This window comes from Perna viridis, chromosome 6 (genome assembly GCF_037379345.1).
Source record: "Perna viridis isolate PV_CMFRI_1.1 ecotype Kerala chromosome 6, ASM3737934v1, whole genome shotgun sequence".
NCBI lineage: Eukaryota > Metazoa > Mollusca > Bivalvia > Mytilida > Mytilidae > Perna > Perna viridis.
Window position 1 is genome coordinate 12,314,807 of NC_142450.1, and position 15,368 is coordinate 12,330,174.

General features: G+C 32.3%; 1 protein-coding gene across 1 annotated transcript; it reads left to right on the top strand.

Moving 5' to 3' along the window:
• The first annotated feature begins 879 nt into the window (after nucleotides 1-879).
• On the top strand, nucleotides 880-10,264 carry LOC148613680 (uncharacterized). The gene is made up of 5 exons (XM_088587183.1): nucleotides 880-1,126; nucleotides 4,545-4,652; nucleotides 6,817-6,938; nucleotides 9,169-9,210; nucleotides 9,703-10,264. Exons 1-5 carry the CDS (start codon nucleotides 1,065-1,067, stop codon nucleotides 10,122-10,124), a joined length of 756 nt encoding a protein of 251 aa, XP_088443309.1. The 5' UTR covers nucleotides 880-1,064; the 3' UTR covers nucleotides 10,125-10,264.
• Nucleotides 10,265-15,368: the final 5,104 nt, after the last annotated feature.

The following is a 15,368-nucleotide window of genomic DNA, read 5'->3' on the forward strand; positions in this document are numbered from 1 at the left end:
TTTTCTATTTGTCTATAACAATGAAATGTTGCACACGCGTTACGCGGTGTTCGTTCTTTTTCTAAATGTCATAAAAAGACAGAAGTGGTTTAACATCTGTAATATTCGGATAGTTAAGAGCTTTACGAATAGGGTGCAGTAATATTGTATATTCCATATGATTACTATAGTCATGAAAAAATGTAAGTTTTTGTCAAAATGCAAAACCACATTTCTGTAGACAAATTTCTAATATAATCCGAGCTCAAGATGGGTTAAATTTTTTAAGCAAAAGAGAGTTTCACATTTCTCCTAATACTAATTTGTAAGTTGAAATGTCTATATATCTTATAGATATGACTAGGTAAATGTTACAGTGTTTATAATAGAAATGACAATAAAACGCACGTTGTTCTGTTATATTGTAAGCGTGTCATGTGACAAGTTTCTAATTTGTGCTACGTCGATTTCTGGCAAGTAAGCGTTTACATACCATAGGAGACCAGACGTTCTGTTTACTTATCACCAAGTGTATACACTGATTTGGATTTAAAAAAAAACGTTATCAAACGATAGTGCGTATACAAGGAATATTAAAATGTTAGAACAGTGGTGAAATATCAAAATATCCCAGTTGTTGTTCTTTTTTTAAAAATTTAAATAGTGTCGCACTTACAACTTATTTAACAAAAGAAAAAAAAATCACTTTTTAACTAGAAACAGTGTATATCCAGGTCAAATGATCAAATTTTCACTTGATGAAATTAAAGATCAGGAAGAGATGTCTGAATGTCTTATTTGTTTATTCATTATACACAAGTATTCTGATACACACCCGTATATGCGGACGTAAATCTATTATATATTCGTACGGCTTATCAACCTAACGTATCATGTCACGTGGACATTAGTGTTATCATTCTAGCCATGTTTACTTTACTTCTTTTATCATTTTGTCAAGTTTTATCGGACAATTCAAGTACCAAGACCTGATTCAGTGACGGCGTTTCTAAAACAGAGTCAAATTAAAGGAATCAAGTGTATTTTCCTGCTTTTGGTGATATTTTATTATGTGATTTTTTACAATGGATTCGGGATTTAAGAAGAAAATTATAATTTTGTTGTATGTGGTGTCGATCGTATTTAGGTAAGTTAACCAATGAACATCAAGTTGACTATGCGAGTTTTTGTTTTTTGATAGGATTGAGATTCATATTTTATTGACAAGGTTAGGATCTTTAAAGTTTGTCAACACCAACCATTCCGAAATTTCAGCTGTTATAACGGTTTTTGAGAAATCGATGGAAAATATAACCATCTTGATTCCATCTAGCATAGACCCGACATGGGCGTAGGGGGTTGAATGACAGAATTATAAGAAAAAAAAGTAACTTCAAAGTAAAAACTGATACACCTCAAGAAGTGTGTACTTACAACGAAAACATGGTTAACATTCTGTTCATTCTTATATCTGAACCTTGTGTCGCTAAATCACAAAAGTCTATTTCCATACCTTTTTACTTGCAGAATAAAATCAACTTTTGGAAAGTTTTAATTTCATTTTCCAACTTCATTTACCGTCATAAAAGTGTTAAAGAATGGGCATTGAAAAAATAAAATTGTCTGAAAATGTTCTAAACAATAGACGAATAACTCTCGAATTCTACTATTTGAATCAATCGTAAAATGATTGTATCGGTTAAAGGTAGATCGGTCAAGGTGTAACGGGGTAGAATTGTTATAGGGTAGAATTGTCATGGGTAGAATGGTCTGAGAAAAGAATAGTTCCAGGGTAGAATTTTCAGAAGATATAATTTTTTTAGGGTATAATCGTTGTAGGTGAAAATCGTCAGGGAATAGAATCGAATTTTTCCGGACAAGTAATGGTAGTTGTTCAGATAGATAATAATTGTATTTCGTACTAATGTTCCAAAATGTTAATATTCTTTTAGTGAACATTCCCCTTCAATATGCACGGACAATAGTTTTGCAGTTAAATTGACAGGTTTGTACAAAGCTGATAAATACGAAAACGTACAAAAAAACGACAATTAAATCACAGCAATAATAACAGATAATTCGAATAACAAACAAATAAACATTAAATCTGAAATACCGGAAGTGATAGAGTAATGTGCAAAAAAATATGACAAGTAAAGTCTTGTCAAAATATAACATAATGGAAAAAGGAAGAAGATATTTCCTTATGTAGCTGTTAATATATCAATTTTGTAATACTAACGCATTTATTTAAGCAAATATATGTGTTACGTCGTTAAATGCAGTATGATTGTTTTTAAAGGATAATTCTGCTTTGATAGTTACATAGATAAAGAAAAATTTAGGCATCGTGGCGATATATATATATATATATATATATATATATATATATATATTCATTTTAACCTAAGATGATTGATGCACACACCTTCTGTAACTCTAAGTTTTTGTAGCATTTTGAAATAAATTGACCAAATTATCAACATTGACATATGCTATTGTAGAAGATGATATTACCCGCTATTTGGAACAGTTAAATAGACTAAATATCAAGTCAGTCAATCTTGATATCAGTTTAAATATTACAGATTAATACATTAGAATTTGTGTATTGGTCTTTTGTCATCAATACATGAATTGGTGTTCTCGTCTAGCGATGGCAAACACATGCGAGCCATAGAACATTTACCCGTTGTTAAACTGCGATTGTTACAATAATCCTTTTTAATTTTATAAATCTTCAACAAAAATGTTTTTGTTTTTCAACAAACGGTCGGCATTCCAATGGTAACAAATTGTGTTCCTCTACTTGCTGACCTATTCCTTCCCCCTTATGAGGCTGACTATATAGCTGATCTGAACCGAAAGAAAGAATATCGTAAAGGCTAGATCCTTTAATGTCAGTTTCCGCTATATAGATGACGTATTATATTTAAACATCCTACATCGCATCTACCCAAAAGAACTTGAGATAAAGGATACTACAGACACTGCGAATTCAGCCTCATATCTTGACCTACACTTAGAAATCGATGGTAAAGGAAAACTATTAGCCAAACTTTACGACAAACGTGATGACTTTTCATTCAGAATTGTCAACTTTCCTGTCACCACCTGCGGTTAGAGTGTTTATATAACAACTCATACATTATGCCAGAGCTTGCCGAAACTACGCAGACGTTTTGTATCGCGCTAGAATTATAACAAATAGTCTTCTGGAACAGGGTTATGTTGCTACAAGATTGAAGTCCTCACAACAGACGTTTTATGGTCGTCATCATGAACTCGTGGGTCGTTATGGTGTATCCATCTGTGCTATGAAAACTGATTTATTCAACGTGTCATAGTTTTCCTTTCCTCGTTTGTCTACTCCGGACTTGACTTTATATGAGCACCTCGGCGGGTGTTTTAGAAAAGCAGAGGACGCTTACCCTACCGGTGCACCTGGTTCCAGTTTTTAGTGGAGTCCGATTTGCTCATTTGCTTTTGTTACTTTGTATATATGATTTTAGTTACTTCATGTTCTTTGTTGTGTATGTCTGTTTTCCATGTCTGGTCTTTGTCCCTGGATTACATTCTTTTGATTACCGCTATAACCCTTGATTATTCTTTAAATTCATTTTTCAAAATAGTTTAAACTTTCTACTGCAGATTCATTTCAACAGTAAACACGTACTCTGCAAAATATTTTCAGAATTCTATCTCAATAAACCTAAAAATTCCTATTAGGCTTTATGTAATTTCTATTATTTTTGTTTGCTTAGTATTGTAAGAGCTATTTGAATATTCATGGGACATCAACTCATTTGACTTTCTAAAAAATGTCGATTGATCGATCATCTCAAAACTGTTTTGACATGTAAAGCTATTCAAATTACTTGACGTTACCTATCATTAATATGTAGCCTGTATGAACAAATGGCTTTTTGTTTATAATGACATCAAATAATCAAATAGCGGTTCCAACATTCAAACAGACGAAGTTATATTTAAATACTTAAAACTAGAATTAGATTAAGCCTAAGTCTGTTGTGATAAAATTCTGAAAATATTTCGCAAACTCGTATGCACTATAGAAAACCAAATGCAGTTGAAAAATTGCATTATTTCGAAAAATGATTGATAGGAATTTTTTTTCAAAGATTTATAAAACTCAAACGGATTTTATATTAAATGTAAACCAAGTATAATGCTATTTAAATTTATCCTGAAGCATTGGTGACGAGGATATTTTTTGACTGCTTATATAAGGAAAAAGTTCGGAAAATTATTCGAGCAATTTTTCTATAGTGCATTTCAACTAAATCTGACCTATCAATATCTTAAAAAGACAAACTGTACAAACACTTTGGCAGTCTTTTCGTAAGGTAATGAGGTATAAATACTTGGGTAATGCAATAAAATCTCTGTGTATTTTTACTTTATGCGCCCCACTTTATACACATTTTGCCTGATTCCTAGATGGAGAAATATTTAAACCAATAAATGTGTAACTTGAAGTTACATATATTTGTGACAAATTGAAAGCCACAAAATGCAATATTGTACTTTCGTTGTTTTTGTAGTGTCTCTGCTTCTAACTGTGGTAAAAGCAATGATCCAAAACGGTGTGATCAAGTTGTGAAGGGTGACATACACTGTTCCTGGATCCACAAAATAACAACAAATTGTCCGTAAGTAAATTAAGATTAAAAAAAAAAGCTTTTATAAGATTATTTGAAAAATGCTACATATATTGCATTAATAATATTTGAAAATAGATTAAACAATTTACGTTATGTTAATTTACGGAAAAATCCGTCTTTGCAAACGACCTTAATGTTTATAATCTTAGATATTTTTATAATTGAGGTTCAATTAGGTCAGGCATTATCTTTCAATATGTTTAATAAAGGTAGGAAGCTGGCGTGTCTGCAATTGCACGCATTTCCCACACTGCATTTTTGCATTTTACTTAGGACATTTTAGAATTAATTTTGGCTTACTTACATTTGTTAGATGGGAGTTAGCGCTCATCGACCCACCCTTTCTTTTTGCTCATGTCTTTTTTCATGAACTAAGATTTATAAAGCTCTATATAATCTTTTATTGTTTTGAATTATTTTTGTTTTATATTATAGTTCCGTTTTTTTTCTGAACTTGAGATTTGAAGAATTGGATAAATGAACATTTCTCATTTTTATTAAAGGTCGATAATGGGTCCAAAAATGATCATTTTTCACAGTCTGTGGGTATGGGCGAAGTGAATGGTGTTTTTTTTTACTTCTTCTTCGTGTTTACCTTTTTTATTTCTTTTATGTACATATTCGCAACCCATTTCTGTAAATGGTGGTATTTTACCCAATGTTCGCTACTGTTTTGCATACATATTAGAAAAGCAAAAAGAAACAATGAATGATTTCAAAATAATTTTATTGAAAATGAATACCAGATATACCTCTTTCGTATACCCCGGACTTTTCACGAGCAACTCGGCGGGTGTTTATAGAAAAAAAGAGGATGCTTACCCTACCGGAACACCTTGTCCATACTCCGATTTTTAAGTGGAGTCCGTATTATTAGTTTTGTTTTTTGATGTTCTTATGTGTGTCTGATTCCATGCTTGGTCTTTGCTCCTGGAGTAAATTATTTTGATTTCCGCTATAAATGTGGTCGCCTTGATTACTCATTGACTAAATATCATTAATTCGTTGACGAAAGCAAAATGACTATTCAGTGCCAACCACATATTATCATTATATTTACAATATAAAATTAGCGCCACTTGCAATACAAGCATGCTTTCGGTAACCGTTTGAGGAGTCGAATGCACTTACCATATGATTACAAGTAATATACGGTTACAACGTCATAAATATTACATTGTTTTACGACTCTCTTTGATAGCCTCAAGGATGCTTGCTGCTATGTTTGAAAATAAAAAAAAGGTTACAAATGGTTGTGAAATCTTTTAAAGATCTTTTATGCTACAATATGAATAGGAAATATTGATTGGCCAGTATGCTCGTTTTTTTAAAGATATAAGCATTTGAAATTTTAGCCGGAAAATGATTTCTTTTGATTTTCCATAGGATTTTGCTTGGTAGGTTTTATGTTCAAATTTATAAAGGATTTTATAAAAACTTCTCAAACTACATGATATGTAATAGAAAGAAAAGTTGAGGTAACTGGGCAAAAATATTAATGCTGTAAAATTGACAAAACAAGAGAATTCCAAAACTCTAACGAAATTGGCTGAACCTTAGCAGCGAACATCCTTAACCTGGCAGCCCGTGTAATATTTGCCTTCCACAAGTTTATCTCAAATATAACTCCGGGTCACCAGTGACGTGTTCTGTCTTTTGATTGGTTGAGTGGATATGACGTTATTTTATTCATTTTATACATTCAAACATTCAAAGGTTTTAAAAGCAACGTTTAAATATTTCTTGCACAATAGATAGGTTAATTTAGATAATTTCATCTTGGTTTTTACTTTATTTCATAAACAGCAATTTACTCATATATTGTACATATCCGTCGCTGATGACCTGAGTCTATATTTTAGCGATCCTAGGGTCGCTTATGATATTGACCAGGGAACCAGATTACGAACATCCTTAAACACTTTTTCCATCTTCTAATTCTTGTTGCAACATATACAAGCAACGGGCAATGTACCAAATGGATCGAAAAATCACATAAGAAATCGGCTCACCCTTGTATTTTCGTATAGTCCTATATCGTTTATAGGTAAAGTCATTACTCTGTTATTTTCAATTTACTGTTTCATGAAGTAAAACGAAATAAGAAAGAAAAAACTATAAAATGATTTGTTAATCTTTGTTCATCTTTCAGAAAAGGTGTACGTCTCTGTCTTGTTAAGCAGAAAATATGTATAAATTTGAATCCAGTATGTACACCGAAGTGTTGTAGTGGATGGATGGAAGATACTTTTGGCAAATGTACTATACCAGAACGTAAGTTGTCATTCACGAGGTTATGCCGCTACTAAACTTTGACCCTCTTCTGAATAGAGCTCAGTTGATTTGTACCATTCTCTTGAGAGTACGTTAACCTTAGAATTTGAAGCTAAGAACAAGTCATACTTATAAAATAAGATGCGTTGAATTAATTTGTTTCAGATATAATATCATTTCAGGTAGTTGCAAGTTGCGAGAAAACCTCATTTTCTAGCAAATGCACTTTTGAATAGATTCAAACCGGAGTGCATGAAACACGCACATTACTATTTAGATGCAGCATATGTAATTATCAAATTCCCTTGACTGATATAAAGCTTTTTTGTACAATCCTAAAGCTAAATATTTTACGAATTTTTGGAAATTACATTCAATGTACATTTTAATTCTTTTCCGCTTCAACCATTTGAATTCCGAGAAAAAATTCAAAATGTTTAAAATAGACACCTATATATATGCCTACTCATTTTGCTCCAAATGTCTGTTTCAAATGAAAATAAACAATGCAATTTTACCTTGTTACTACGGTGCGCCGAATGAGACTTGATCTTTTTGTAATCCAAATCAATTTTGTGCACACAAAAGTGAATTCCGTCACAACAAAATCATTTTTGTAGTACAAAAACTATGTTACACAGCCTTGTTTTATGATCACTTAAATTTTGTAATGACGAATTCATTTTTTGAGACATCATTCAATTTTGTGAGTGAGACAAAATTCAATTCTGTGTCACAAAAGTCAATTCTGTGTCACAGAATTCAACTCTGTGTCACAAAATTCAATTCAGTGAGACAAAATTCAATTTTTATTCAATTGTCGCAATTGTATGCAAATTAGTTTACATAATCCTTTGGATATGGAAATGAATTCAAAATGTGCAGCATCATGTACACCTGTATTACAAACTTAAAGCATTCACTGCAATACAGTAGATATGGTACGAATGGGCACGATTAAAGTAAAGTGAAAAAAATAATTTAGAATCTAAAGTTAGACCATTTGAGCGTTTGTAAACAAACGGGAAATGAAACTTAGACACGTACTATGTCTGTTTTTCATCTCGTCCGACCTGTTCCACGTAACTGATTTTTTGTCATACATCAATAGAATCGGAATGAAATAAGAAATATATCTGTATCTGGCGTAAAATTGTGAGTGATAATGGAACAAAATAATCTTTCGCCGACTTTGATGGATTAACAAATTTCACAACACAACATATTTCAAATGCGATTTTCTTTTTTCAGCAAAGTTTGGGACACGTACATTAATACAAATTATGTCGTTAAATTTTACCAAATTTGGTTGGGATTAATAAGTCGGACGAAAGCATTTTATAGTTGAATTGAAAGATGCCAGGAAATGATCACGTGACTCACCAGGGAAAATCCCAGTGAATCGAAAGTAGAACAATCGCGAAATGTAAAACCTGTTTATCAAACAAACCTCATAGAAAACGTATAATAGCAATTTTTGTCATTTCAAAACAGTTTTACCGTAGAATGCAACAGAAAAGAGTTTTTTTTTAATTTCTCATAAAACGGCCTTAACCGTCCTGCGTTGTTCGAAGTAATCGGAAACCTGCGTCTGCAAGACCTGCAGTTACTATATCCAATGTTAAACCTCCTTACAAAATCGTGATGAGAGAATTCATTTGCATATTCAAAGGATTCTGTAAATTAATTTGCATACAAAAATGACTTTTGTGACACAAAATTTAAAATATGTAGTATGTTATAAATTTTGTTAATCTGACTTTTTTTGTCTGTACAAAATTGAATTTTGAGTACACAACCGTAAGAGTCCCATTCGGCGCCCCGTAGTTACATCATTAAGCATTTGTTTGAAGAAAAGTTAAATATGAAAGAGTAACCAACGGAACCACGATTCGAGCAGAAATCAGAAAAAAATATCATCAAAGAATAAATCTAGGCAGTGAAAACAAACACACATTACAAAGAACGTGAAATGACCAAAATGATACCTACAAAGACACAAAAACAACTGAACAACTCGGATTCCACTAAAAACGTGGAGTGTGGACTAGAGCTAAGGTAAGCGTCCTATGCTTTCTGAAAACAGCTGGAATATTTATCTTAATGGCGTCCACCAGAGTGTAAAAGTCTTTATATACATGAACGTGTAAGCGAAGTCCCTGCAATTAACAACTTTGTTCGATGATGTGAAATATGGTGAGTATATAGTACAAAATGTTGTTACTTACAGATGCTAGAATAAGAAAACATAAAGATATTTCGACAATGATAAGTAAGTACAAGATCTGTTATCAATTACTTTCTTTCCATGTAACAAAAAAATCTAAATGTTTTTCGACTTCAATCACTCTTCATTCAGAAATACATAGACTACATCAGCCCACTTTTACTAAAAAATATCTACTTATTTGAGGACATTTGCACTTGAATTAACTTATTTATAATTCAACTATTACGAATAACTCTTGGAAGAAAAACCCAAAGGGAAACAGAAAATTAAACAAGGAATACAAAGCTATGAACATGGCGACAGAAAACAACATACAAACTATATGACCGATTGAAAAAGGAAACATTAAAACCTAATGAGCCATTGGAAATACATCTTAAACTCTGAACATGGACAAAGAGCACTGACAAGGCAACCATGGATGCAATATCTTAATAACATCACAACTTTTCTGCAATATACTGTATTCGTTTAAAAAACTATTAGTGCATCTAAATGTGTCTTTTAAAATGAAACCTTTCTTTATATTTCAAGCTGGAGTACTTGTGGTAGTTTTGATTGTCATCTTGGGTGTAATGTCTGTTGGAATGTTTCGTTTCAACAGAGCACGACGTAATTTTAACCGTAGATATAACAGAAGGACCGATTCTACAAATATGGATGGACGTTCGTCAATTTATACTATTTACGACAATGAACCGCCCCCCTATGACATCGTTATCCAATCAAAACTGCCCGAATACACTGAAATTGATGATCCACCGGACTATTTCGAAAATAGCGACAACTGCGCAGCTTCCGGAAGAACAGATTCTTCTCAAATGCCTTACTTCAAATCAAGCCATGTGAATAGTGTACGTGAAATGGAACTAGTCTGTCCAAGTGCACAACAAGGTACAACATCGTCTGCAAACGAAGCAGATGAACATGTTACAAATAATACTTTCAAATCCTGACATCATTATGCTGTTCTTTTGAATGGTGGTTATTTCTTCACTATGATATTGAAAGTAATATCGAAATTATTGTTTTGTACTTGACGGCGTGGCGTTCCAAATGTATTACACAAATGGTATCATAAAAATCTTTAAACTTGGGTTTGCACTTTTATTTGTCATTAACACTATTCCTTTTAAATCTCATGCTATCAATTCTAGAGATTTGACATGTGATAACAGTTAGAATGTTATAATTGCTAATTTAAGAAAGTAGACCTAGGGTAAGGGACACAGCTCTTAAAAATCATTGGAACGTTTGTATTCAGCATTTTATATCAATCTGTGTAAGCATCAACGTAACTTGGACTGATTTCATTCCATGTCATATGAAAGCCTGATGGGTTTCGGTGAAATTGAATATGATACAAGCCTGTCACTGATTTCAAGAGTTATGTCCTTTACCCTATGTCTACCCCTTTAAATATACCAAACATGGGCAAAAAGAGAAAAAAAACCAAGAAAACACAAAATTCTGACGTCGCCAGTGGGATGATTTAAAATCCAAAAAACATGGCCTAAACATGAACACATGAAACAGATAAAACTATATAACATAAGAACTGAGGATAAGGGAAACAAGACGTTACACAAAAATACTCAAGCACTTGCAATATGAACTCCAACACAATCTGGGAGTGACATCAGGTGTCTCGGAAGGGTAAGTATGTCCTGATTCCCCAGCGGTCCTAATGCAAATGAGTATAATCTGGTAAAAATCTAACAGCAATAATGCAACTCCGCGAGACGTTTTAATCAGCAAAAACGTTGGCATTACTAATTTAAGGAGGTAGATCTAGAGTAAGGGACATAACCCAAGAAATCAGTGATATATTTGTATCATATTCAATTTGTCCTTATCCCATCAAGCTTTCATTTGAAACAGAATGAAATCAGTCCAAGTTACTTTGATGCTTACACAACATTGATGTAATATGCTGAATACAAACATTCCAATGATTTCTTAAGAGTTTTGTCCCTTACCCTAGGTCTACCTCCTTAAATATAACAAACCAAAGTAATTATTTTTATGTTTGTTTACTGTTTTGTTGCTTTTATAAATTTGTATTTTTACATATGAGTTGTGTTTCCTTTTCTCTGTATTAAAATAGTGTAATATATTACAGATCATTACTTCAGAGTTAAAATCTATGTTACTTACACTAAAACAAAGTTTATTTGTAGGTACAAGTGAAAAAAACATCTTCAAGGATTCTAGAAGCGTTCATAAGCACTGATAGAAGTTTTGTATTTTTAATGACCTTTTTTGAAAGGGGGATGGGTTACTTGAAATTGAATTACTTGAATCTAAGGCGAATCTATGGGATCAGAAGGAGAATGGTAATCAAATAGGAAATAATTCACGGATAATGATTAGACAAAGAAAATAGAAAAACACAATGAAGAAAACGAATTAAATAAAAAAAAAAACACGTGCATAAAAACAAAAGTAGCAAACCAATCTGAACTCCACTAAAACCTGGAAGCAGGTGTACCGATAGGGTAAGCGTCCCCTATTTTTATCTTAAAAAACATCCGAGTCGCTAATAAAATTTCGGGTCCGGAGTAGAAGAACAAGGAAAGGAAAATATGATACGATTAACAAAAGGCTTCTCATTGCGTGGATGGATATACCATAACGATTTACGAGGTTTTTCATTTAAATGGATTGTATTTGGCTTTAACCACTATAGTTTACGAAAGTTTAAGGCGTCGTATTTTTCTTTCATGTAAAAACTGGAGACGTCAGATTACCAAGTAATTCAATACTGTTTGATATCCAGGAAATATAAATCATTTTATTTATACATGTATATTAGAAAATGATAGTAAAAGTATAAGTAATACTTTCCAGAATACATCCTCAATGAATTGCACAATAACTTACAAGTATATATTGCCTAAATTAGCCCATAAACTATAATATATAATATGATTTGGATGTTTTTTAAATCCCAAATCCCAAATCCCAAATCAAACCTACATCAAACGAGTATAAGGTTTTAATATTTTTTTAACCATATTTTCTTTATTTTCATGGAGAAACACTGGATGTTCTGCCTTTTAAATCGGACGACTACGAAGCGACATAGATTGTCAATATTACGACATAAATAAAGATAATACAACTACGCCAAAAACAAATTACTGTCAAAAAACGTTGTATTGAGAAACAACGATATCTTCAGTAATGTTCAAGAGTAGAATCATCAAAGTTTCTTAAACCCAATCTGTATCACGTATCTTTTTTTTTCATTTCAAGTGGAAGTTTATTGACAGTATAAATAAATTATGTAGGTTTTGTATTATATAAAAGAAACAAAAATTCTTTACATTTTGATCAACATTGTCACCGAGAAGATATTACACCTTGATACTTTTCGTAACTAAATAAAAAAATAATGAAGAATTTGACAGGAAATAAACAAGCCTTGTTATTCTTTATGGGTATTGTTAATTCCTAGTAACTTAAAATAATCATTGCTACCGTCACTTACGATCAATGAAGATACAAACAGTAAATTAATAGCACAAATGCATATTCTTTTTATAAATAACGTAAGAGCGCCAGTTAAGACAGAATACATACTCATATTCTAATATGTCGTGCTTCAAAGTTTTTTTTAGACCACAGCCATGGTTAAAAAAGTGTTAAAATATGACAAACATTTCTTGCTACACAAAGTCTGCGTCTATTAAAAAATATAAAGAATAAATGTAAATCATTTTACCGTCTAACACACACCTTTTATTAATATGAACATTTTGTTACAGTCATAATTCTATTGGATACTCATTCATGTATGTATATGTAATTCTAAACTTATCTATTTTTGTCATTATAAATAGGGTTTATTTCTATCCAGTCAGTTGATGTATACTAATGTATACAAAAATGATGCAAAAAAGATTTTTTACACAGTTTAAAAGGTCTCTTTCATAAACATTTTGAACTTTCAATCACTTCAGTAAAATTTTTAATTAATTTGAATAAATTCATTAGAAGAATTGTGTTTCGATTTATGAATTGAAACATAATTAGACTGTATATGGTACAGGTTTCTGATAAGTTTTGTAAATATATAGGCAAAAAAAAGAGAAATATGTTGAAAAGGTAAGTAAAAATCTGATATATCGCTACTATATACAAAAGAAAATAAAAAAAAATAAGAACAGTATACGCTAGCTTCCTCTTTTTGAAAACTGATAAATATAGGCAATAGTAAAGAGGAATCAAAAATAAAAGTCCGTATAATAATTGGCAATATCTGGGTACCCGGTAAATTGGCAATATCTGGATACCCGGTAAATTGGCAATATCTGGGTACCCGGTAAATTGAAAACAATTGCAATAGCTTCGTTTTAGTAATGGCACTTTCAACAGATATGGAGAATTAATAAGGGTAACAACAAAATTATCGAAAACTGATCCGATCCATAATCAGGTCAAGATCAAAACAAATCTGGCAAAATAAATATTACACCACAGGAGCACTTTGTACTGCAATTGTTCTGACTTGGTACAGGCATTTCAAACGAAATGGTGGGTTAAATGTAGGGTTTATAGCGTGCTAAATCTCTTCTTCCATTGCGCTTGAATATACATGATATACCGGTGGTGATTAAAAATCATTAGTATTTGCGTCATAATAGGGAAATTAGCGGTCACATCTGCGCACAGAACAATTTCATAAAAAACAATCATTACATTTTATTTTACAAATAACTGAGTATTTTTCAACCACGGAGTGATATCTAAAAAGACTTTCGTCATACCCCATTTTCAGGAGTTTGTTACGCAAATGTTGATGGCATTCAAGGAAATCAGAGTAGTTAGTACCTACTCTAGCACAGCAAATCAATTGTTAAATATTAACACCATATGCAGGAGATGAAGGTATATTACTGCACAAATAAGGAAAAATTATAATATTCAAGTTAAAATCGACTCTTAATCGTTGTGCTGAGATTATAACTGTTGTTAAATGCGAGATGTTGGTCCAAAAAAGATCCAGGAAGATGTTTCTTTATCTTGAGTTCTGCCGGATGTATTGAAGGTAGTCAGTTGTCGAAAGAAGGGTTGTTAATGGACAATACATCAATATATCTGTATGTAAAGTTAAACAATATGGCATCTTTTATATTTTTATTTAGAACGAGATTCTGAAGAATTTCAGAAATTCAAACGAAGTCAAGTTTATGGTCTGCTTAGCCTCCCACTTTCATTACGGTTTATTTTTTCGAAATTTATTCTTGGAAAATGAATAGATAGAGTTTACTATTCTAACAAATCTTATTTTCTCATTGAAATAGTCAACTTTTACAAATTAGCACAATGCACGTAAAAAATGCCTTGTTCTCTATCTTTTATTTCTTTTCAAATGTAGTGAACATAAAGAAATTTGCTATTCGTGGTCCGAGAACGCAGTTTGGTCTGAAAGAAAGAATATCGTTTGGCTAGATCCTTTAATCTCCGCTATATAGATGACGTATTATCTTTAAACAATCCTAATTTCGAGGATTTGATACACCGCATCTACCCCAAAGAACTTGAGATAAAGACAGACGTGATGACTTTTCATTCAGAATTGTCAACTGTCCTTTCATCTGTGGCAACATCCCTTCGGCATTTGCATATGGAGTGTTCATATCACAACTCATACGTTATGCCAGAGCTTGCCGAAACTACGCAGACTTTTTGTATCGCGCTAGAACTCTAACAAACAGGCTTCTGGAACAGGGTTATGTTGCTACAAGATTGAAGTCATCACTACGGAAGTTTTATGGTCATCATCATGAACTCGTGGATCGTTATGGTGTATCCATCTGCACCATGAAAACCGATTTATTCAACGGGTCATAGCTTTTCCTCTTTTGTCTACCCCGGACTTGATTCGGCGGGTGTTTAAGAAAAGCAGAGGACGCTTACCCTACCGGTGCACCTGGTCCATGCTCCCAGTTTTTAGTTATAGTCCGAGTTGCTCATTTACTTTTGTTACTTTGTATGCATGATTTTAGTTACATTATGTTCTTTGTTGTGTATGTCTGTTTTAATATCAGGTCTTTGTCCCTGGATTGCATTCTTTTCATTACCGCTATAGCCTTGGTTCCCTTGATTACTCTTTGGAAAGCGCAGGACAAATTGCAACGTATGTTTTCATAGAAATATGAGCCAAATTAGGCGAAAACGAAGCTTTCCCTTCT

What these genes read in the sequence shown, in the direction of transcription:
- LOC148613680 (XM_088587183.1), top strand. Translation starts at nt 1,065, where the DNA reads ATGGATTCGGGATTTAAGAAGAAAATTATAATTTTGTTGTATGTGGTG. An exon ending in GTGGTGTCGATCGTATTTAG is followed by an intron (nt 1,127 to 4,544) that starts GTAAGTTAACCA and finishes TTGTTTTTGTAG; the next exon opens with TGTCTCTGCTTCTAACTGTG. An exon ending in AGATATTTCGACAATGATAA is followed by an intron (nt 9,211 to 9,702) that starts GTAAGTACAAGA and finishes TTATATTTCAAG; the next exon opens with CTGGAGTACTTGTGGTAGTT.